This window comes from Triticum urartu, chromosome 6, assembly GCF_003073215.2.
Source record: "Triticum urartu cultivar G1812 chromosome 6, Tu2.1, whole genome shotgun sequence".
Classification (NCBI taxonomy): domain Eukaryota; kingdom Viridiplantae; phylum Streptophyta; class Magnoliopsida; order Poales; family Poaceae; genus Triticum; species Triticum urartu.
This window is the reverse complement of record NC_053027.1, coordinates 318,440,625-318,464,362: the sequence shown is the minus strand read 5'-3', so window position 1 is coordinate 318,464,362 and position 23,738 is coordinate 318,440,625. Positions and strand designations below refer to the sequence as shown.

Genomic DNA, 23,738 nt, shown 5'->3' with positions numbered 1-23,738 from the left:
GGTCCGGAGGTAAAGATTTATATATGGGAAGTCCTGTTTTGGTCACCGGAAAGGTTTCGGGGTTTATCGGTAATGTACCGGGACCACCGGGAGGGTCCCGGGGGTCCACCAAGTGGGGCCACCAACCTCGGAAGCTTGCGTGGGCTAAGTGTGGGAGGGGACCAGCCCCAAGTGGGTTGGTGCCCCCCCCCCACGAGGGCCCAAGGCGCCTAAGAGGTGGAAAGGGGGCAAACCCTAAGGGGGTATGGGCCTTAGGGCCCATCCTGGTGCGCCTCCCTCTCCCTCTCCCTCTCTTGGCCGCCACCCCAAGACCCATCTAGGGCTGCCGCCCCTCTAGGGGTGGGAACCCTAGAGGGGGCGCACCCTCCTCCCCTTTCCCTATATATATGAGGCCTAGGGGCTGCCCAATACGCGCGATTTGATCTCTCTCGTTGGTGCAGCCCTCCCTCTCTTTCTCCTCATATCCCGTGGTGCTTGGCGAAGCCCTGCAGGATTGCCACACTCCTCCACCATCACCACGACGTTGTGCTGCTGCTGGATGGAGTCTTCCTCAACCTCTCCTCTCCTTGCTGGATCAAGGCGTGGGAGACATCGTCGGGCTGTACGTGTGTTGAACGCGGAGGTGCCGTCCGTTCGGCACTAGGATCATCGGTGATTTGGATCACGACGAGTACGACTCCATCAACCCCGTTCTCTTGAACGCTTCCGCTTAGCGATCTACAAGGGTATGTAGATGCATTCTCCCTCCCCTCGTTGCTGGTTTCTCCATAGATAGATCTTGGTGACACGTAGGAAAATTTTGAATTTCTGGTACGTTCCCCAACAACTTCAGCCCCTTTCTTTTTTAGATTAGGTTAATGTAACGAAAATGCGTGAATTTCACTGAAATTTGCTATGTTTGACCGAAATTTAACTAGTTTTTATCATAACTTCATCGAACGGCTTTTTTTTTATTTTAATACACGCCTGGGGGCGGCCCTGGGTGTGACTGACTTGCCTCTAAAGTTATTTTTTGCACCGGCTCACCCTAGACGACGCTTTTACACGTCCCTGAGGGCCAACGGCTGGAGATGCCTTTACAGGTCGCAAAGTGGGGCCGCACCAACAGCGGAAACAAGGCAACTCGGGTCACCCACCGTTTCCTTCAATCGGAAGAGAGCTATAGGGGAAAGGAGCCGCCAGGGAGAAGAAACAGAACGGAGCGAGGAGCCATGGCCGCCAGGAATTTCTTAGTCCGATCCCCCAAGGAGGAGGAATCCAGCGCTGCCGTCCGAGGTACCCCAAAGACCCTCTCGCTCTTCCTCTCTCAGTTCCACCACCGGGCCACACCATCGCAGATCCATCGGGAAACCAAGGCGGAACGCGGTTGTTTGGTCCAACCGGATGGATAGATTCTTGTTCTTGCGCTATGGTAGGTGGACATGGGGTCTCGTGTCTGCCTGGATTCCCTGATGCGTGATTTCTGCTCTCAGTGTGGGAAGCGGAAGATGATTCCTGGATTCCCTGATGCGTTATCTTGTTGCAGAGGCTGTCTTGTTGGGAGGGAAGAACGCCGCCATTGCTGGTACTGTGGTTGCGGTTCCCACGGTGCGTATTTGTGTGCTGAATTCTTGTGTGCATACTTGCATATATTCTGACCTCTGTTAAATTTAATTTTGTGCAGTTGGTTGCTTGCCGTGTCCTTCCTTGGGCTAAGCATAATCTGAACTACACCGCACAAGCACTCATCATATCGGCAGGTACTATGCTACTCAAAACTGTCTTTGCCGAGCTAGTGTAGTTCTGGCTGTAGTCTACTTTCATGCACTGGCAACATCATATAGACCTTATTTTGCATACAACAATATCATATTGTCCCCTTATTCAGTTATGTGCATGGCCATATATCTTCTTATGCCACCTGGCCCTGTTTTCACAAACAATGCTAGTCTTCAATAATTTTCAATGCACCGGTTCTCTATGATTGACATACACTTTTCTTTGTTCATTTTTTTGACCAATCTCATGCACTTTGGCAGCTTCGGGGTGCAGATTATGTTTCCAGTTTATCATTTTACTGCTGTTTCCTGTGTGTGTGTGTGTGTAATTATCTACTCTAGATTGGATTAACTTTACATATCCTGTTAGAGTGGCTCATCATGTTGATGTAAAACATAACATTCACATCCAGCAAAAAACATTCTGCAATTCTTTCATGGTTGACTCTTTTACACACGCATATCTATATTTATACCAATATAAAAAGACCCAAGGGGCAGATCCAACTAATCTCGGCCATCAAATCAGGTCAATCCAACGATCTAGATTGCTTCAATGGTGAGCGCTCAACATTTTTAACATGCAACCAATATCATACCAAATATAAACATCAGCGCTAATCACATAATTGACGCGCAAATAATATCCTATCTAATATCCCCATGTAATAAATATACAGGCTAATATCAACGTGCATTGCTACACATTTACTAGTACTAACAAAAGGTGAGATATTGGATTTAACTCTTTAATTTGTGAAGCTTTTACTTTTGTAAAGAAAATTCCGTTGGCTACTGTCATTATCTTGTGCTGACCAGTGAGGAGTAAGATGGGTGAAATAATTGTATGCATTTTCTGAGCATATCACCTTATATAGTGGGCATATTAACCGAGAATCGGAGTCCCAAACCAAAGAACCATGACCAAAACCGAACATCTCGTTACCTGATTTGGTCATCACTTTTGGTGAACCAAAATTAGTTAGGCTTTGTTTTAATGTAGATATTCTACCCCAGGTATTGAACTAGGTTGCAATACCAATTCAACCAAGGCAAGAATTTTTTTAATTTACATGTATTGGGAGTTGGAATCTTAGGAGAGCGATCGTCAATTGCACATTAGTGGTACTAGGCCTGGTCAAGCCCATTCTAAGCTTGCCATCTTCTCTGTCTCTCTCCCGTACACTACTCTCTCTCCTTGGTACAGAACGATGCAGCTGCCCTGATACCGGGCAAGCCGCTAGGGTGGCTCGATCTTCACGAATTGGAGGTCGATTTGAGAAGCAACACAAGAATCAAGGGCGAAAAAGGGAAACCAAGATGAAAATCATTCAAAGGACAAGATCCACTCCAATTACTCAAAACGCAAGTCAATCTAAGAGATGCATCTTAGATCCAAGAACAACAAGGATAGTTCTTCTCCAAATCTCTAGCAGAGTTGGAGGTCTTGAGATAGTTCTTCCAACTTCTAAGATGTTGAGGTTTTGAAATCCATAGGATTCTTCCCCAATGAGGAAGCCTTGATCCTACTAAGAGGATATAGATTGAGCAAAGCTCCCTCAAGTTTTACTCTATGCTTAGCTAACCCTAGAAAAAGGAGGTACACAATATATAGGTAATAGGGAAGAGAGAAGGGAGGGGTACAAGGAACATTTCCCATCATTTGCACACCGACAAGACCAGGGCCACAGGGTACACTATGGACACGGGGACCTGGGGGTTATGGAACCTGTAGACCTAGTATCTAGAAAGTTGGTCGGCAGGGGGTCGTGGACCTGGGGGTTTGGAGGCCGGGACCCGAGGTATCTAGAGAATTTCTCCTGGTGGCCAGGGCCTCGGGGTGTCCAGAGGCTTTTCCAGTTTTGGATCTTTGGGCTCCAGCTTCTTCTCTTTGCTCCTCCTCATGGACTTTGCAATCCTTTGTCACTTCTCCGTGGTGGTCATCGTCATGCCTAATCAAACACAAGGTTCCACTCTTGAGGTAGTAGCCATGCCTCATCCAAATGCATAGGGAGCTCAAGTAGGAGTGAACCCACCTTGGCTTCAATGGCTTTTGCACGACATATATTGTCATTGGTCCACTTGGCCTTGGCCTTGAACCTTGGTCTATCATTCCCAGCCATACTCGGTGATACCATCAAATTCCCCTACCTAATCCCCTCAGCTGCTACAGCCATCGCCCCTAGAACTGCCCCAAAAGCAGCTCCTTTCCATCATCTTTGATTATTCAGAACTGGTTGGCCACCCATTTGTGAATCAACCTGGACCATGATGTGCAAGACTCTCGAGACAAGATGCCAAGTCTGTCACAACCTGGAGGGAGACAACCTCACCGCCATCGCCGACAACAACGACTGTCGCATCAACAAGCCCCATCGTTCCCTGAGTCCTCCTGGCACGACATACGTTGGGTCGAAGATGTTTGGCTCCTGTATCCATGCTGCAGTACTTGTCGGTGTATTAAGAATTGGGTCTTTGATACCCCAGACTTATGCACATGCAGTAATAGCCTTCCCGAGTCCCGACGACAAGGCTTGCCGGAGGATAACTAAAGCTAAAACTCAAGATCAGATTACAAGCATACAAAGGAGATCTCCGAGCTAGAGATTAGAAATATTGAAGATATGGCTCGAGGACCCGGAAAGATCCTTGCTGGGGAGAACCCATCAAGATTCAAGCCTGGCAAGCTCCGAGCTTGGCAAGAATATCATCACCTTGCCACTGCCCCACCTCGATCAGGTTGTCACTTGTCGATTAGGTGTCGAGTGGGCAGGTAGTTAGGTGAGCTTTGTCAGCGGGCTGAGCTCTTCGTCGGCGGCCTACCGGACCACATTCGCGTGGACGTGGAGATGCGCGGGCCACAGGGCCTCCAGACGGCCATGTACTACGCCCGTGCGTTCGAGTGTCGCGCGGCAGCCATCCAGCAGGCGCCACCGCCCCGGGCCGCTGGGCCGCCACCCTGGTCGGAAGTTTCCGCGCAGGGTTGGCCTGCCTAGGCTTCCGCGGCGCCCCTCGCCGCGGCTGCGGCACGCCCGTTCCGCCGGCTCACCCCGGCTGAGCAATTCGAGCGTTGCCGCCAAGGGTTGTGCTTCAACTGCGACAAGCCCTACATATCAGGCCACGTCTGCCCACGACTCTTCTACCTGGAGGCTGCAGACTACATTGAGGAGGACCCCGCCGCCGTCGGGCTCGGCGACCAGCCCGCCCCAGTGACGCAGAGGTGATTGGCGATCGTTGATCTTCCCCGCCTTCCAGTTCGAGGACGAGCTGTTTGTGCAGGCGGGGAGAGATGTTATGACCGGCATATTAGGGGCTTAGCCCAGTCAGTTGTGGCCTAGTTTATCTTATCGTTATTAGGGGCTTAGCCCAATTATCTTATTAGGAGGATTATATAAACTCGTGTAAGGACCCGTTTTGGGATTAAGCAAGAAGCAATCATATTTGCTCGGCTTCCTTAGGGAGCCGGGAGACCTAACCCTAACCGCCGCCCTGCTCTCTCTCTCGCGCGCACGCACGCAATGACGGCGCCCCAGCGCCGGCGACAACGCCTTCCTCCACGTCATCCCTCCTTCCACCCCTACAACCTGAGACCACGCCCTGGTAGGGATCCTGTTCCTACCAGTAGTTGCAAGCAGGAGCATCACCACTAGCAAGCCTAGCAAACAAATGAGACCGTCGCAACACATTGATATCATTGAGAGTGCCCGGCATGCCAAAAAAGCAATGCCAAATCCATAAATCCTCGGATGCTACGGCCTCTAGCACAATTGTTGCATCACGAGACTTGCCACAATACATTCCCTGCCATGCCTTCGGGCAATCAAGTCCAATGCATACAATCAATGCTACCTAGCATGCCAGGCCAACCTCTCCTCTCGTTAGATGCCATCAATTTTTTTTGTGTCATCCTCGTTGGGTGCCCGAAGATGTTCAGGACCAAAGACACGGATGATCACTTTGGCAAACCTACGCACTGACTGAATTGTGGTATCTTCACCAATGCGAAGGTACTCATCAGCCTAGTCAGGCGGAACGTCATATGCAATCATCCGCATAGCTGCCGAGATTTTCTGATATGCACTAAATCCCTTCAAGCCCGCGACATTTCTTCTTTGAGTAAAATATCGACAATTTGCCTCGCAAGCTTGAACAATTTTCACAAAGAGAGATCGGTGCATTCGGTACCTTCTCCGGAAGAGGTGTGGTGGATATGTTGGATTCTCCGCGAAGTAGTCTTGCATCAACATCTCGTTCTCGAGATGGCGATTTCGAGGAATGCAAAGACGCCCGACGGTCGATCCTCGTCGCCTCTTTCGGTTCTCGTCTTCGTGCTCCTTCACGGCAAGCACCATCACCAACGTCTGTTGCCGATAGTTTGCAAGCAGCGTCTCAACATCCGAGTCGTTCGAATCGGACGAATCATTGAGCAAAAACTTCTTGCACGGGCTAAATTCCATCTACATGAACGAAAACGCTCGCCGCGTCAATCAACTATGCATAGCGCTCGGCACAAAGCACAATCAAACACTCACCAGTGGGGCGGGCGATCTCGGGCGACTCGAGGGCGGTCGATCCCCGGCGACGACGACGACCAAGGGCGGGCTCGTCTCGCCGGATCCCGGGGGGGGGGGGGGGGGGGGGGGGGGGGGGGGGGGGGGGGGGGGGGGGGGGGGGGTGCAGCGTATCGGTGGTCGAGGATGGGGGACGCCCCCGCGGCGTGATTCCGCCCACAGATTTGGCCGGAATCGGTGGCGGCGGACGGGTGAAACCAATGGCGGGTGGCGGCGGAAAGGGGTGGGGAAAGGGGGCGGGCTGAAATGTCCCTCCCGCCAACCGCTTTCCTGTGATACGGGGCACCGTAGGGGCGAGGCGGAAACCTGCGTATTCGCGGTTGGGGTTAAGATTTTCCCTCGCCCCTTAAAATTTTTTGTGGGCCGGCCGCGTTTGGGGGGTCTGTTCGGGCGGGATTTTCAGCGCCGACCCGCATTTTGGCGGTTATTTTGCGGGTCGGGGCTTTTTGCGGGGCTGCTAGAGATGCTTTAAGCATTTACACCATTGCAGTGCAAGCTGCCGGGGCTTCGCAAAGCTCCAGGCCAAGAAACTGATCTGCAGTTGATACTGCAGAAAGAAGATGAGTCGCTCCACAAGTACATACAGAGATTCGGCCGTGTACAACGCAACATTCCCGATGTCCACCCCGCAGCAATCATTGCCATGTTCCGACAGAATGTGAGAAACCGCAAGATGCAGGAAGAGATGGCCATGAACAAGGTGGGGGATGTCGCTGAGCTCTATGCTCTGGCTGACAAGTGTGCACGGGCTGAGGAAGGAAGAAGACTTCCTGGGGAGGAGGTTGGCGCAGGGTTTGATTCAAAAGACGATGATGCTGCCACCGCCCCGAAGAAGAACCGCAACGCAAGCGCAACAGGAATCGCAAGGGTAAAGTTGTGCTCGCCGTAGAGGGATCCAACAATAGTGGCCCCGACAGAAGGCTAAGGCTGAGAGCTTCGGCAAAGAGGTTGCCGGGTGCGCGTCGTGCCAAGCCTTGGCGGCTGCTGACCAGACCGGGGGCTCCGGCAAGCAGTATTGCAAGATCCACCGCACCAAGAGCCATGACCTTCAAGACTGCCGGCAAGTTGAGCAGCTTGCCGAGAAGTAGAAGGCTGAGTATGATAAGAGAGATAAGGAGAAGGCTGACGGTGCAAGTGGGTCCGGCAAGAAACGTGGTAGCCGAGGAGGTCGCCGCGGCAAGACCAAGCAGTAGAGGGTGAAGCTTGCTAGAGGTCGAGACAAGAAAGAGGATGATGATGACGAGGACGAAGAGGATGAAGACGAGTCCAGTGAACATGAGTTCCAGAAAGCCACAGAAGCAATGTGCATTGACAGAGGTGCATCTTTGCACTCCTCTCATTGCCAACTCAAGAAGTGGGCGCGTGAAGTCAATGCGGCAGAACTAGCTGTTGATGCCTAGAAGCCATTGAGATGGTCCAACACGCCCATCATTTTTGACGCTGAGGATCACCCTGATTGCACAATTGCGGTCGGGTGCTTGCTGTTTTTCACCAACAATCCACAACCTCAAAGTGACAAAAATGTTGGTTGATGGTGGGGCTGGTCTCAACTTGATTTCACCTGATGTGATCAAGAAGCTACAGATTTCTGATGATGATCTGATGAAGAAGACTGGCACGTTCCAAGGGATCGATCCAGGAAGGAGCCAGCCAAAGGGCAAGATAACTCTGTCGGTGACATTTGGCAGCGAACTCAACTACAGGATAGAGATGATTGTCTTCGACGTCGTCAAGATTCCATTGCCATATAATGAGATCCTTGGCCGCTCGGCCTTGGCAAAATTCATGGCAGCATCCCACTATGCATACAACACGTTGAAGATGCTAGGGCCGATGAGCGTCATCACCATCCATTCTGACAAGGATGCGCTGGTTTGCGCTGAACAACTTCACCGGGAAGCAGTTACAGCATCTGCCGCCAAGGCACTTGCTCCTGCCGACTAAGCTCCCGGGGAAGAAGAGGAAGACTGGCAAGACTACCGACTCCGGCAAGCGTGCCTCTTTGGAGTGCTGTGCTCCCGTCGAAGAACAAGGCTGCTCCACCAGAGACCAAGAAGGTGTCCGCAAGGAGGACGACACGGGGGGAACTTTCACCATAAGTTCCATCCTTGAGGACAAATAGGAAAGCGCGCTCGTTGTCTTCCTGCGGGCAAATGTCGATGTGTTTGCATGGCAACCATCTGACATCCCTGATGTTCCCAGGGAGGTAATTGAGCACCACCTTGCCGTCTTCCCTCACGCGCGGCCCGTCAAGCAGAAGGTGCGGAAGCAAGCTTTGGAACGGGAACGGTTTATTGCCGAAGAAATAAAGAAGTTGGAAGCGGCAAGTTTGGTCAGAGGTGTACTCCATCCTACGTGGTTGGCCAATTCATTTGTTGTGCGCAAGGCGAATGGCAAGTGGCGTCTTTGCATTGACTAAACAGATGTAAATAAAGCTTGCCGCAAAAACCCATTTCCCTTGCCGCGCATCGACCAAATTGTTGACTCCATTGCTGGATGTGACTTGCTGTCGTTTCTTCTTGATGCCTACTCCGGGTATCACCAGATTTTCATGTCAAAAGAAGATGAAGAGAAGACCGCATTTATTACTCCATGTGGCATGTACTGCTTCATACATATGCCTTTCGGATTGAAAAGTACTGGTTCAACATTTGCAAGAGCAGTCCAGATTGGTTTTGAACCTCAGTTGCACAGAAATGTGGAAGCATATATGGATGACATAGTGGTCAAAACCAAGGACAAGACAACACTGATACAGGATTAGAAGAGACGTTTATTAATCTGCACAGGATTTAGAAGAGACGTTTAGAAGAGACGATTGTTGAGTGCACGCGGGTTTAGACCATCACCATCCTCTTTCTCGTTCCAACCTTTTTAAACACATAATAATTAGTAATGTCAATTAAAAATACAATTAATAATGTCTCTAGTTAGTCTCATCCCTCATTCGATGGTGAAATGAATTCTTATTTGTTTTCCTGACAACTCTCATTTCCAATACGATAGCGAAAGGAAACACTCGAGTGAAACAACAAAGCAAAAGGAATACGATCAAGCCTGGCCTTCAACAACAATTTTTGCTAAAGAATAAAGTACACTTACCATGTGTAAACAATGTGCTTCTTTGAACAAAGGGTCATTACTTTAGAAACGTTGGTTGCACAGCTAGATTACGACCATTACAAAGAAAAGTTTTGACCTGAAATTATTCCCTTACTGTGGCTATTTACAACTCAATATACTACTTCAGGTCACGAAACAGATATAAACAGATTCAGAGAACAATAAAGCATCATTTTGACATGTATAGATCATGTCTTAAGCACCACACTCTCAGGAAGAGCAAAAAACATTTGCGTAAGAAATGATAATGGCATTGTCAAAGGTCCAAGCGAGCGCGCCGCTTGTTCTTCCATACACAGCACTAAAACTTCTTATTCCACGAGACACGAGCAAACCAAATGTTGATAACTTCGTACAGTATCAGGAACTTTCAGTGAGAAAACCAAGGTTAAGAATTTTCACCAAATGAGATTAGGGGAGTTTGCCGATACAATGAAGCTGCAAGGAGAATTATGAAACAATAATTAACCATAAAAATGTACTTGGTAACTTACCGTATAGTCGATGGGAAACATAGGCAATTAATTAGTAATAAATGAATTTAAATATGCTCCAGACTTTCCAGTACAGATATGCAAGCAAATGGCTACTGTGTAGTAATTGGCCACGACACTGAGAAAGGATGGAGTGAATATACCACAAAATACCATCATGCTTTTACCCATAATACTTACTTAGCAGGCTAAATAGAAAACACATAAAAATCTCCCAACTAAACAGGGAGAAAATAAAATTCCAAGGACAGATCGATACAACAGATGTGGTTGTGGACTAAAATCAAGCCACTGATAACATAATATCTACTTAGCTGACGGGTTAAAAACACAATAGACACTCCCCATATGGCACAGGTGCAAGCGACATAATGGGAAATTCAGCAGTTTACGAAGTGTGGCAACAAGAGTTCATGTGGGTAATTCAGCAATCTACGAATCAAAGTGGTTAGAGATCAGTGGTCAGTTTAGCAGTGTACGAATCAAAAGGGAAAGAGCATCACTAAGAAGAACATTACTCGCATTTCCGTCTTCACAAACAGTTAGCACATGGAGATCGAAGACAGTTACCAGAACCATGACTACAAACACTGTCATATCTTGGAGAAATCTAATCGCAGCTCCAGCCTTCCATCATGTTGCCCTTCATTTCAATAATGCCGGCACGGATGAGTGCAGTGCCTCACATTAAATTACACACAACAATAAGTACACCATTGGCGAGATATGAGTACATAAATAAGTAGTTGAATAAGTGCAGAAAAAGGAGGCTGCAAAATGGTTAGAGAGCTAATCTAAACTGTAAAGGAATAAATAAATAATCACCAACGCAGAAAGAGTCTAGTTGAAGGTAAAACTCAATGATGTACTATGAATGTAGAGATTGGCACATTGAAAACAACCAAATGGCATTGAGTGTTTCTTTCTTCGGAAACCTGCGCACACACAGACAGTGAGCCTCTACTTATTGAACGACAAACATGATGATCAACTGAATCTGAAAGAAGGGGTTCCTGATTCTGTCGAAGTAAGAGGAGGTTCCTACCTATTAACAACCAGAAGAATCCAATATATGTCAACAACGATGACATGATATAATCCAAATTGTGTAGAATAGTAAGAGCATACACAATAGTACATTAACAGGCGTATCATTGTGAAATGGAGAGAAGTATTTATCAGTGTTCTGGATCATAGCAACAACATCAAAGCAAAATCATAGAGTAAACAATGTGGATTATTAATTTACCTGCTCACTAAAACCAAGGTGTATGTGCTTCCCCCAACAGGTCCACGCCCTCTATTATTTGAGCTGGACGTGAGGGCCACCATCAGCAGGCTACTCCCTACACCTAAATAACCTGCCCATCAGACTCCTGAAAGTGTGAAATTGCAACGAAAAAATTCGATTATTAAGTCCTCAAAAGTGCCATACAGACACCTATTAAGACTGGATCCCTCCTTAAATATTAGAAATCTTGCAATAAACTATTAATAGGGGGTCCGAATATATGAAGTAGTGCTTATATATACCTACTAATTAAGGGGCCAACCACGCCGCAGAAGTAAACAAACCGAAAAAGAAGTTCTTAGGCCCAATATTTCCCTGTATCTTGCTTATATCTTGCTTCTACTAATAAAAAACACTATGTATTCCCGAATGGTTGTTTCCATGTAAACAATTCAACTCTGCACAAAGGATCTTTTCCTAATACTTCACCTAATGGCAAAAGGATGCATTCAGAGAACTACGATTTATTCTCTCATCATCATGCTTGTGCAAGAAACACTACGCTTGCAAACAATAAGCAGAATAAGCACAAAACAAATCGAAGCCATCCACATTCCCAAGACTAAGCAGGTAGTAAATTAGACCAAACAATTTACTAATCATAAATTAGACAAATCGGCCATGAATACCAACACAGGAGCCCTACTTTAGGTAGAGCAAATAATTTCTCTAGAGGGTAGCAAGAATGAAAAATGAATCACATGGTACATTTAAAAATGCATTTAGGATCTGCACAAGCAGAAGGATGTGAACTAAAGAATTATACTGCAAGTTTCTCGTGGATTCAAAGATATCTATATTTATCTGAAACAGAACACCTACAATAACTAAGTAGATGGCCAATCGCTATGCATAATTCAGATTCATTCTAGTCCCAATAAATATCGCGGCCACTCCATGCAAAAACCCAAAGGCTATCAATCCACACCAGCTCTTTCAGGGAACCCCCTACCGATCAGGAAGCATCCTGGCTCAACAGAACCCATGCGCTAATCATTGTATACGAACAGACAAAGCTCCAACACACACGCGAAAATGTTGATATATATGTACGGGTTTGCACACGCATAACCTTCGGCCCGTGCATTGGAACGTGAGAAAAAAATAGTTATTTCCATGTCCTTGCCTCAATAAATAGATTTAAAATAGTGCCTTAATATTCAATCTTGCATATCAAAATATTTGATTTGTAAAAGAAGGGGAAAAAGGTTGTTCCTACCTCCCAGCTGGTAGGGCTGTCAGCATGGACTCCACAATTTCGGGTTCGATTCCAACTTCTGACTGCCCAATTGGCTAAGCATGATTGACATGTCCATTCATTAAGCCATCCTCACCATAGCGAGCTCGTATGAGCATTCCTTAGAGAGCCCAACCTGCTGGTCGTCCTCACTCTTCTCATGCAATTCTTTAATTTCCCATGCCAGTTGATACTCACCAGGCCTAAAAAATTATGCAAAAAAAAAAATCAAGTATGTGATGTAGGATTAGTACAGTCTTCAGAAAGATAACTTTTCTTTCACAACAAAAGCCATCTGAACCAAGTCTGATGCCCACTAAAAAACATTATGTTTAATGCATGAGGAATTAAGCGGGACAAACAAAGCAAAACAAAAGAGGCAATGTAATTGACCAATGGATTATTATCTTACTTCATTCATGGAGTCCAGAAGGTGGGATCAGATAAGAAACTGAAGGTGGTGTTCCATTCTCTGTCCCTGCAAGAATGCAATCTTGCATTCAATACATTAATTACTCAGTAAAAAATTTATTATGGGTGCTTGCCTAATGGTTGGAGCCATGGGGAGGGGATCTCACCAGATGAGGAGATCCTACCGAAGGAGGGGATCCCACCAGATGAGGGGAGCATGGGTCTCCCTGCCTCGATCCGGTCAGATCCGACCAGAAGGATCTGCCGACGGAGCAGGCTGTGCTCATAAAGGAGAGGGAGGGGTGGGTTAGGCGTCAAAATCGGGATGGGAGAGGGGAGGGAGCAGCAGGGTTGGTGGTGCTAGAAGGCGCGTGGGGGGGGGGGGGGGGGGGGGGGGGGGGGGGGGGGGGGGGGGGGGGGGGGGGGGGGGGGGGGGGGGGGGGTTGGTGGTGCTAGAAGGTGCGCGGGGGGCAGTGGAGGTCGACCAGCCACCACCGGCGCGTGGCAAGGCGAGGTGGACGGCGGGGTGGTTTGCCGCCAGCGTGAAGCGAGCCGTAGCGCTGGAGGTATGGGGTACGAAGGGAGGCAGGTGATCTTTTTTTTTCCAATGGCGAACCGCTTTTCACTTAGGGACGTGACTGCGGGTTGAATAAAAGAAATCACAGGGATTTTTCTGCAAAACAGCCGCGATGGTGAACCCGACGCAGTCAATCCGTGCTTTATTATTAGGGAAAAGATATGTGTTTCTCCGTGATGTTGTGATATGCTTGCCTTGTATGGATAATTAACGAACCGTCAAGGTTCCATATCGTTATTTTCTCTTCTTTCTTTTTCTCAAAAGGACAGAAGGTTCCCTCACGTGCATGTTTGCCGGGGGGAGTGATAGTATGGACACCAACAAGTGACGTTCAGCTTATTATTCCACAACAACAAAGGGAGAAGCTAAGTTGAAAAACTTACAAACAATTTTCTTTATTATAGAGCTAGCTTTCTTGAACGTTTTTGGCTTTTGTATGGAAAACGTGCACCCGAGGGAACCTTGTCGCGATTAGCTGCGCTCTTATTTTGTTTCGAGTCCGCTCAACAATATAAGCAGTTGCGCTGAGACCCCCAAGAGACCTTGCCGACGGCGACATTTCCAGCAAGCTGCAAAGGATCCGTTCCTCAAGCGCTCGCGTCAAGTGTGCGCACCGACAAGTTTCCAAAAAGTGTAGGAAACATACCATGCAAAAACGGAATCGAACAAGGGGAAACAACACATATTCATCAAACACAGATAGTTTATATTACATCAGATAACTTGCTGCGGTTCTAACTTAAGAGAAATATTGTCTTTTACATGGACTGTTGGCGGCAAGACAAGACGAGGCGTGGCGACTAGTCCCTACACTGGCCTTCAACCCTCTTCACCTGGCTTACCTTGTCAACGATGGGCTGGATGGCTTCTTCAATGGCCTTGGTGTCAGAATCCTCGACGACCTTGATGCTCCAGCTGTTGACGCGGCGGTCTGTCTTGTGCGCCGCGCAGGTTGCTATTGAGCTCCCTGCCGCTGCGAAGTCTTGCCGGCTGGTCCCTTGTCGGTAGTTTTACCACCTGAAGATGATGGACGTACTGGGTCATTAGAAGCAGTCTTGTGGAGGATGCGTTGCTTCCTTGGCGGAATAGGGGCTCTTCGTGTTCTTGCTCTTCGGTTGTCCCCTTGCCAGTGGAACTCCTGACAACTTCATCGCCTGCTCATCGGCAACCACATCTTTGTCAGCAAGATCTTCAGGCATCCATACTTCTTCTTCGCCAGTTTCGGCTGCCAAATGACTAGAGACACCGGCCGCCGCAGCAAGCTGAGCTTTCTCTGCTCTGCTCACAATATAGGCGACCTCCTCGTCGGGGGTGTCGCGGATGAGATCTGTTTCTTCTCTGACAACTCTCTCCAAAAGGGTATCAAAGAATTCCTGCACGCCCTCTTTGGGCGGCTTCGCCCAGTCTCCAACTCCATGTGCATTGCACTATGGCATCATCGCAATGATTGCGGTCAAGGCCGAGTTGTTGCACATGGGGACGACGCTTGCCGGCAATTTGGTCTTGCCGTCTGACCTAAACAGCGTGTGGCATTGAGCATTGTGCTGCACGACCGTCAAATTGTTGTTCAATCCGGGGTGTAGCCTCATGACATCCGCAACATTCTTGTATTCCCAAGCCGGCTGTTTCTTGTTCTGCAGGGGGGCGATTCGGCGGCGAAGGAAGTCTGCACAACTGCTTCAATGGCTAGCTTGGCAAAACTGAGACGGTGGATCTTGGTGATGGCGATCGCGAGCTTCTGGTCATCCTTGTCATGGCCGCTCCAATCTTTGCCGCGAACTGGTTTGGTCTGCCGGGGCAAACAAAAATGGGGGAAATCATCGTCCTTGATCCAGCACCACTCCCCCCGCCATTCTTCCCATTTCTTATGTCCTGCTCCTTCAAGATATATATCCTTGGTCCCAGGCCTAGGAATCCAAGTGATGGAGCCAGAAAGGGCATCTCCAGATTCGATATGTATGCATGATGTCATTGAAGAAATCAGAAAAAGGGGGACAGAGCCCACAGTAGAAATAAGCAACAAAGAAGCAATATTTGATCGTGTTCCTCTTGGTGGAGCCAGGAAGAACATGCGGGGCGGAGTGAGCTCTCATCTCTCTCCCCCACATGTAGGCGTACCGTTCAACAAGATCACTCTTGTCCAGAACTAGGTCGAAGACGACGTGCTGCTTCCGCCATGCCTCCGCGTCCGTACTGAGGATCTTCTCCACCTTGTCCTTGCTTGCTTTCAGTGCCATGGCTGTTCTGGAAGTAAGGATTGAGGAGGAGTGGGAGTGTGGAGCAGTGGATGGATGCAGAGTGCTTTGTTCTGAGGGCGTAAGGAAGAAGACGATGGCAACTGCTAGATTGGAAAGAGGGAAGGTAAATGAGGAGCCCCTGCGGATTCCTTTTTACGGGGAAGAAGCGGGGCTGGCTCTTTACGATCCGACGTGGATGTGCTTTTGTAGGCACATTACCGCAGCAGCCGTTTTCATCCACCTCTCCCACGTTCTGCATTTAATGTGCGTTGTGGGAGGCGCAGTAAAAAAGATTATGATAGATTGTAGCAGTTATTCTCTGCACGCGTGCCTGTGCATTGTTTGGGAGTTATTCTCTGCACGCGTGCCTGTGCATTGTTTGGGCCTAGCCCAACGACGCCTCGCATGCGTGTGTGGCCCTGGCCCGGGGGCTCTTGTCGGTGTATTAAGAATTGGGGTTTTAATACCCCGGACTCATGCACAGGCAGTAGTAGCCTTCTCGATGGCAAGGCTTGCCGGAGGATAACTAAAGCTAAAACTCAAGATCAGATTACAAGCATACAAAGGAGATCACCGAGCTAGAGATCAGAAATATTGAAGATACGGCTAGAGGACCCCGCAAGATCCTTGCCGGGGAGAAACCGACAAAGCTCCGAGCCCGGCAAGAATCCCACTACCTTGCCACCGCTCCACCTCATCGATCAGGCTGTCACTTGTCGATTAGGTGTTGAGTGGGCAGGTAGTTAGATGAGCTTTGTCTGGGCACGTGGCAGCTCGCCTCTGAAGATACAACTTTAGTGACACCCGTCCAAATGATGTGTCAAGGCAATAGAAGGTAGATGGGCGAACGACACAGAAGGAGAGACCAACCTTGCCGGGGAGCTCCATCCACAAGACACCTCACGGTGCATTTAATGCGTTTGTTCTAACCCGTCAGAGTTAGGTATTTGGCACCATAGCCACTATTTACAATGTTTATTTACCATTTTGCCACTATGGTGACCCCTTATAGTCTATAAAAGGAGGCCCAGGGCTACCTTGACAAAGGTCGAAACCCTGTCCATTTGCACGCGTAGCAGCATTTTCTGAGCACCTTGCCGGACGTGCTCTCCTTCTAACTGGACATATACACATCCAATATACAAAGTAGGAGTAGGGTTTTACGCTTCACAGCGGCCCGAACCTGGGTAAACTTTGTGCGTTTCTGCTAATTCTGCTCTTTGTGCTCGAACCGCAAAGGGATCACCATGATCCCATTGATGGTCGTACGCACGACATGCCCCGACCACATTTTCGAGTCAACAACATCGACAAGTGCACAGGTGAGGCGCTGCCGTATATCCGATTGGTTGATTATCATATGGTGTGCGTGCGTGCCCTCTGGCGGCAACGGCTACGTCGTGATCCGACACCTGTCCTTGAACTTGGGTGGACTCGGCTCTAGCCTGGCTCACCATTATGCCTCAGGACAACATCAAGGACTGGATAGACCTCGAGACCTTCGTCGTCAGCAACTTCCAAGGTACCTACAACAAGCGTAGGAATTATTAGACCTAACTGATCCTCAGGAATACATCCAAGCTTATCCAAGGTGAAGAACTCCTTGAGGAATGTCCGGGACGGTGATGTCATGCCGCATTCTTCGCTGGCCTCAAGAGCAGGAACTCAATCACAAGATGGCATGTAAGGCTCCCTGGACAACTCGTGAGCTCTTCTACATCGCCAACAGCTACGCTACCGGCGAAGAAGTTGTCCGCAACAAGATGAAGTACGGCAAGGGCAAGAGCAAGGACCAATTTGAGTCCTCCAAGGCCAAGGGCAGCCGAGTTGTCTAGGAGTAATAACAACCGTAAGCGCGGGAATGGACAAAGTGACATCTTGTCGTGGTCACTGACCGCTCCTCAATGTCGTCCTCGGCGCAACAGTGCCACTTTTAGTGAGATGATGGACAGGACATGCCACTTCCACGCGTGACTGCAATCTCTTGAGGAATCTATCTGCAGGGTCCCCTTGGAAACAAAGGTGTTGCTGGTGGCTTGGGAAGATGAGTGGTCGTTGCTACTGGGGAGCGAGCAATCTACTGATGCTTGTGCAGCCACTACCCCAACTGGAGAGAACTCTGCTACCACTGCTGTTGTGCGCGTTGCCGCCCTTCCGATTGGTGGCATGGCTGCCTCTGGAGGGCACTCCATCTCTACTGCTGGAGGTTCCTCCGCTGCTGTTGTAGGTCGCACTCATTGGTTTGTATTAGGTGCCGATTTTCCTGCTTTCGTAGGCGTAGGCGTAGGCGTGGTCCTCTAGATCAGAGGAGGGACTGCAGTGGCGGTTGTGCTTGTCCTTGTTGAAGGTCTGACTAGGGCTGCCCTTCTCCAGGCATACAATGACAACCTGTTGGCTGCTGCTTGCTCCTTGGGTTCTTCAATATCTGTCTCAAATTCCTTCTTCTGCACAGAAAGCTTCTTGTCTAGGAGCTTGACAATCTATGGAAGGGAGGCCTTGGAGGTCGATGGTGGGATGCGCCGAGGACCGGTATGTCTGATACCAAGTCACGTGCTAGGATTGATACTGGTCCTAAGACCGATGAACATGACACAGTGGGGCTCCGAGGTGCGAAGGTTGGCCGACCATAGTGTCGGGGATGATAGAGAGAGAAGGTTGGGGGCGGGGATTAGATCTTTACTATTTCATTTTCATCTATTCCAGAATCCTTGTGTGGCACATGGTGTCCCTTTAGGGAAGACTCGATTGATGCCTAAGAATAGAATTTCGAGTTCCCTAACAGAGACGATATCTTTATCTTTCTAGCTGAACCAAGTCACTTCCCTAACAAAAAGATATCCTTACTAATCTCACACGTAATAATATTAAAGGCATGATTGATTTGTCCTGTTTTTCCATACGTCATTGCAATTGCCCCTAGAGCTGCCAAAATTTACCCCAATGCCACCTGCAAGTGAAAAATAAGGTCCGAGTCTTCTTAGCTCGTCTCGTCCGAATGCCCCACGCCACTGCACTGAGAAACCATGCGTCACGACTCCCTGTCATTCTCGTGTCGTGACTCCCCGTCGTTCTCGCGTGGCGAGGGTAGCTGCCTGATGCTCCCAGCCTTAGGAAATTGCAAGTTCCTATTGAAGCTTGGCTTCCCCACTTCCGCCAGCCTTATGCCTCCCCGTTGTTCTCGTGTTACGAGGGCACCTGCTCGACGCTCGCGCCTCTTTTTTCGTCCGTTGTCACACAGTACTCCGAGCTGAGACAGACTCTTCCTCTCTGCCTTCGCTGACACATGACCCCTATTCTTTCTTCCTCGTCTGCTTTCCCCATGCAGGAAGTCTGCGGCTGCGTCCCGCATCAAGGTGTCGCAGTTCTCGGTGTTGTCATCGATGGCCAGCAGCAGCGCACGAGACTCGTTGTTGACCGCAGGCTGAGGGAGCAAAGCGGGGCGGTGAGCTCGAGACCTGCTGTGCCCGTCACTGCCGCTGACGACGCACCGGGTCCGGCTGGCCACCAAGGTGTCCCCCAACCTATCCCAATATGTGTCATGGTCCTGAGCACATCAAACATCAAGCGTGATCAAACATCAAACATGAGCGGCTGGCCCAGCCTCGCCATGGAGCACGCGAGCTTGGCGGGGGGAGATGTAGCCTTTGTTGTCGTGGTCGAAGGCACAAAAGACCTTGAGCAGCTGCACCTAGTCAACGAGGAGCGGCGTGTGGGCCATCAGCAGGGCGTGCGCCAGCTTGTAAAACTTGACGGTCCCGCTGCCTTTCGCGCCAATGGGCAGCTGCAGTGCGTGAGACTCTTTGCCTGATGACCGTAGGCCGAGGGAGCAGAGCAGAGTGGCCAGCTCCAGACTGGTGCACGAAAGACAGGATCAGGGGTCCCACAACGGTGATCCATAGAAACAATCCACAATGACGCAAGTGTCATCGTTGGCGCGGAGGAGGAAGGAGGTGGCGAGTAGCATGTATGTGCTGGCGTAAAGCAGAGGCGCCGCTCTGCCGAGGCCAGGAGAAGGTTGCGGAGGAAGGCAGCCACCATTTTCTGAGTGGTAATCGATCAACACGAACAGTAGCATGACCTGGACCTGATTGCGTTTTTAGTTCTCGGTACATTAAATTGGCATCGTATCTACATATATTATTCTCTTCTCTGCGTTCACATAATCAAATCAATGCAACCATCTTTATTCTTTTCATCCATTTTTTTCCAAACGGTAACAACATTTTCTGGAGGGACTGAAAAAATAGGTCTGTTACTGGAACTTCCGACCGAGAAAACACACTTTGGCCAATGGCCATATCTGTATGGAGAGAGAGATTAGCAGGGAAAAAGCATGATCTTAGGTGTGACCACATCAACAATTTCCATGTAAGCCTAAATATTAAGAAATGCATTGACTCCGCGTAGGGCAACCTGATGGTGCGAGAGCACATCTCGCTGGAAGGCAAATCAATGAACGTTTGCGCTCGAGAACTCTTGTAGGTTCTTTTATCTCTGCCACACCTGCAGAGACTAATTCTTGTGCCTTGCACGCAGTATATTCTTTTAGTACGAGGGTGCCGAGTTATCTTTTATCCCTTTGCATCGGGCATATTTGCTAGTTATCCCTGATGGACTAAGAGATGAGACCCACGCCTCTGACACCACTGAAGAACCACACTGATCGTTCAGTCTAACCGAATGCCCAGCCTATTGCTGTAGTCTGGACCAAGATCCAGTGCAATTTTTTCCTACTTAGAATTGACAGTAGATGCAACATTTTTTGTTCTGTCTAGAGGTTAATAATTTACACAAGGGCCTCCGCTTAAATCTTAATTCGACTAGTGAGTTCTTGAACAATATCTGGTACTGGATTTTTGCTTCTACTAATTATTCCTTCGTTTAAGGTGCAAATTTGGAATCATTGCAAACTCCACATGTTTTGCTAGATTTATGCGATTATGTCTGTTTATTCGCACTGAATGATTTGGCTATCCCGATGAGATTAGTATCAAGTTGCTGGCAGGGCTTCAACACAATAGAAGTTGCTATCGTACTTCAGATCGATCATAGCCATTTGTTCAAGGATCATGCCTATTGCTTCATCTGTAGCTCAGAAAGATGATCATTCTTGTTTGCCATGCTCATGCAACACAAAATTGGGAGTTTACTAAAACAATATCCTTGTTTTTATTGGACAGCCTGTATCGCTGGCTTCTTCATCACCGCAGATAAAACCATCCTGCGGAACGCAAGACAGAACACCATTGGGAGGATCGACAAGTCGACTTGATCCAGGACTGTACAGAACCGAGGCTGATGCGAATCGCGTCAAAACTCCCCTCTGTTCCATCCATGGATGGTGATGCACGACTGTAAGTTTCAGGCTTATTTTGTACCTAACCTTGCAATGTAAAGACTAAAGAGAGTTGCTGCCTGCTAGGGCAGTGGACCCCGTTTGCTCCCAATTGGAAGTGGACTAAGAGATGGGATGCTTAGTTAAAACTGTTGTTGTGTTGTCAGTGTACTTCAGTTCTGTTCAGTTAAAACTAATAACTGAACCGAAATTTCAGTTCCAAAATAATTTGGTTCTTGATCTGCCAAAGAAAGGATATGTCAGCAATTTTGGAAGACCAAGTTGGCTGTTCGCTAGATATCTGGAGTGGCCGACCATATTCAAAAATAGTTTTGTCTCCCTAACCCATATTAGAAAAAAACACTAAGACATACTCTTGTCTCCCTAATCCATATTAGAAAAAACACTAATACATGCTCCCTCCGTTCCTAAATACAAGTCTTTTAAGAGATTTCAATAGAGACTACATACGCAGGAAAATAAGTGAATCTACACTAAAATACGTCTATACATTTGTATGTAGTTCATATTGAAATATTTAAAAAAACTTATATTTAAGAACAGAGGGAGTATTAGGAAAAATATCATGTGAACATATGGTGTCACCCTGTTGGTTGGGCTTGCATGGAGCGAGCTAGCCCACCCTCGCTCGAGTCTGGAAGGATGTCACCATTCCTTATCATGAAGGACGTCGCCAAGCCCTCTGGCCATAGGAGCTGCAAGCAGGTATTTGTCTTCTCTGACGCCATCAACTCCTTGTGTTACAAGTATCACTGGTGACGTCCCCCCTCCGATCTGCCTTCAGGGCAAGTGTTTATTGTATGATGAGATGAATGATGAACTCTGTTAGTAGGTACGAGTCCATGACCCTAGTGTTTTAGAATATTTGTTTGGGCCCTTTTCCTATCTGCCTCCAGGGCAAGTTTTTTTGTGTGCTGAGATGAATCATGAATCTCTTCTGCGAGTTTGTGGGTCCATGATCTGAATGTAAAAGTTGATTAACTGTTTATATTGTCTGCTGCAAATCGGTAAGCCGTGGATGGTTAGGTTCATTGTGCACAAAGCATCTTTCCGTCAACCAGCACCTGAGCCATGGCTGGAAGACTCAATCACTATTGAAAATCTAAAGGAACAATTGGTGCAACACGGGTTAGGCCAAAATGATTTTATGTACTATCGAAGCAGGGTGATGCCAAGTGCAGGATCATGTGGAAGTTTAGTGGCACGAATAGGTTGAGCTGAAGTTACGGAAGGATATTAAAGTCAAGATGCAAGACAAGGATGAGCTAAGTGGGTGGTTGAGGTGGAACATAGGCGGCAGGATGACCATGGCTGAACTTACCAATGATTCCACAGTTCGGAAGATGATAAAAGAATACAAGGCATTTCAGATGGTTGACTTGTATTGTTACAACAAACCTGAGGGATTTGTAGAGCCTGCTCAAATTATAGATGTTGTCACTGTGGAGTGGCCACTCTCCTTCATGCCCATGGCTCGGCGATGCTATATGATGCTGTCAACAAGTCTGAACTTCATGTTTGAAGTGATTTCATTATGTCTAGAATTCTGAATTTGTCAAGTTAGCACCCCTTGTACCCCATGTTGCGTGAGAACTCTGTTATGATTTGCGCTATTATGGATAATGTTACTTTCATCTGTATGTTATTATGGTTCCTAGTTTCGATGCAGGCGACCATTGAAACAAGAGCAGACAATAGAGTAGTTGTAGACAAACCCACTTTATTCACTCATTTTGGTCGTACTGAACACATCATAATGTAGAACAAGCCTAAATCTAGTCTAACTCGCTAGATCTTTGCTGGCCTTTTTCCTAGCGCACCACTCCACAATTTGCTTCTAGTGCTTAGCTCCATGCTCTTTCTTTTGCTTCTCCTCCAACATCTTCTTCTCTTTTCTTTCCACGTACCAGGCACCGAACCAGTACAACTCGTATTGTTTCTCAATTTCAAGCCAACATTTGCTTGCACATCTAGCAGCTTGCTGCAATCAGCTGACATGTTTTTTAGATATCGAAGCAGGAAAGGAGATATGATAGGATATCAAAACGTTGGCTTACGAAGTATGGCGCAGGCCCCTTGATGTGCCCATAGACGAATCCCCAACAACCCATCTCTCCTTTCATTCTTATCTTGTATTCGTCGGTGGTGTAGCAGGCTGGCACACCTGTGGCACAAAGGAGTCCAACTCCTCGGCGGATGGAATATCTGGTGGTAGGAAGGTGCTGTCGAGGGGTCCTACTAGTTCATTCAAACCCCCTTTTCCTTTGTGCGAAGAGGATGCCATGGCTTGGTTGTGGTTGTGCTGAAACAGTGGTGCTGTTTGAAAATTTATAGTGGTCCGCAAGTGTATAGCCATTGGATGGAGTGTTCAAACTAGTCAGTATGTCTGATATTGTGGTTGGACGCTCTAACTTTGACGCGATGTGTGTAAAAGGCTATGGCCTGACTTACTGGGCTTTCGTGGGCGGGCATTAGTCCTCCTTTTCCTTGTGTTCTATCCCTGGGGTGGTAGGCGGGCTCATCCCTCTCCTTCTTTCCCCAAATCTATCGCGTTGAAACCCTACCGGGCGATGCTTGGCATCGGTTTCCATGGCAGCTTAGGCCTCGTCGGCTGGTCGGCGGTGCAGCTGTCCGTCCACCCTAAGCTGGCCCCAACCTGCCGCCAGCACCGTAAACAGTCCAGG

The 23,738-nt window shown here is 48.3% G+C and overlaps 1 protein-coding gene across 2 annotated transcripts; it reads left to right on the top strand.

The window, feature by feature from the left end:
- The first annotated feature begins 1,101 nt into the window (after positions 1 to 1,101).
- Positions 1,102 to 21,286, top strand: LOC125513358 (early nodulin-93-like). 2 transcript variants are annotated; one of them, XM_048678455.1, is made up of 4 exons: positions 1,102 to 1,275; positions 1,526 to 1,587; positions 1,664 to 1,739; positions 2,965 to 3,260. In XM_048678455.1, the coding sequence occupies exons 1-4, from the start codon at positions 1,212 to 1,214 to the stop codon at positions 3,243 to 3,245; spliced, it is 483 nt and encodes a 160-aa protein (XP_048534412.1). In that variant the 5' UTR covers positions 1,102 to 1,211; the 3' UTR covers positions 3,246 to 3,260. The 2 variants fall into 2 exon arrangements, with proteins under 2 accessions (XP_048534412.1, XP_048534413.1); XM_048678456.1 differs by lacking the exon at positions 2,965 to 3,260 and adding an exon at positions 20,879 to 21,286 and having other exon boundaries at positions 1,103 to 1,275.
- The last annotated feature ends 2,452 nt before the right edge of the window (positions 21,287 to 23,738 follow it).

Bases quoted from the DNA above. Each gene is read 5' to 3' on its own strand.
- LOC125513358 (XM_048678455.1), top strand. From the start codon at position 1,212: ATGGCCGCCAGGAATTTCTTAGTCCGATCCCCCAAGGAGGAGGAATCC. The intron at 1,276-1,525 runs GTACCCCAAAGA...ATCTTGTTGCAG, and splicing joins ATCCAGCGCTGCCGTCCGAG to AGGCTGTCTTGTTGGGAGGG. The intron at 1,588-1,663 runs GTGCGTATTTGT...AATTTTGTGCAG, and splicing joins CTGTGGTTGCGGTTCCCACG to TTGGTTGCTTGCCGTGTCCT.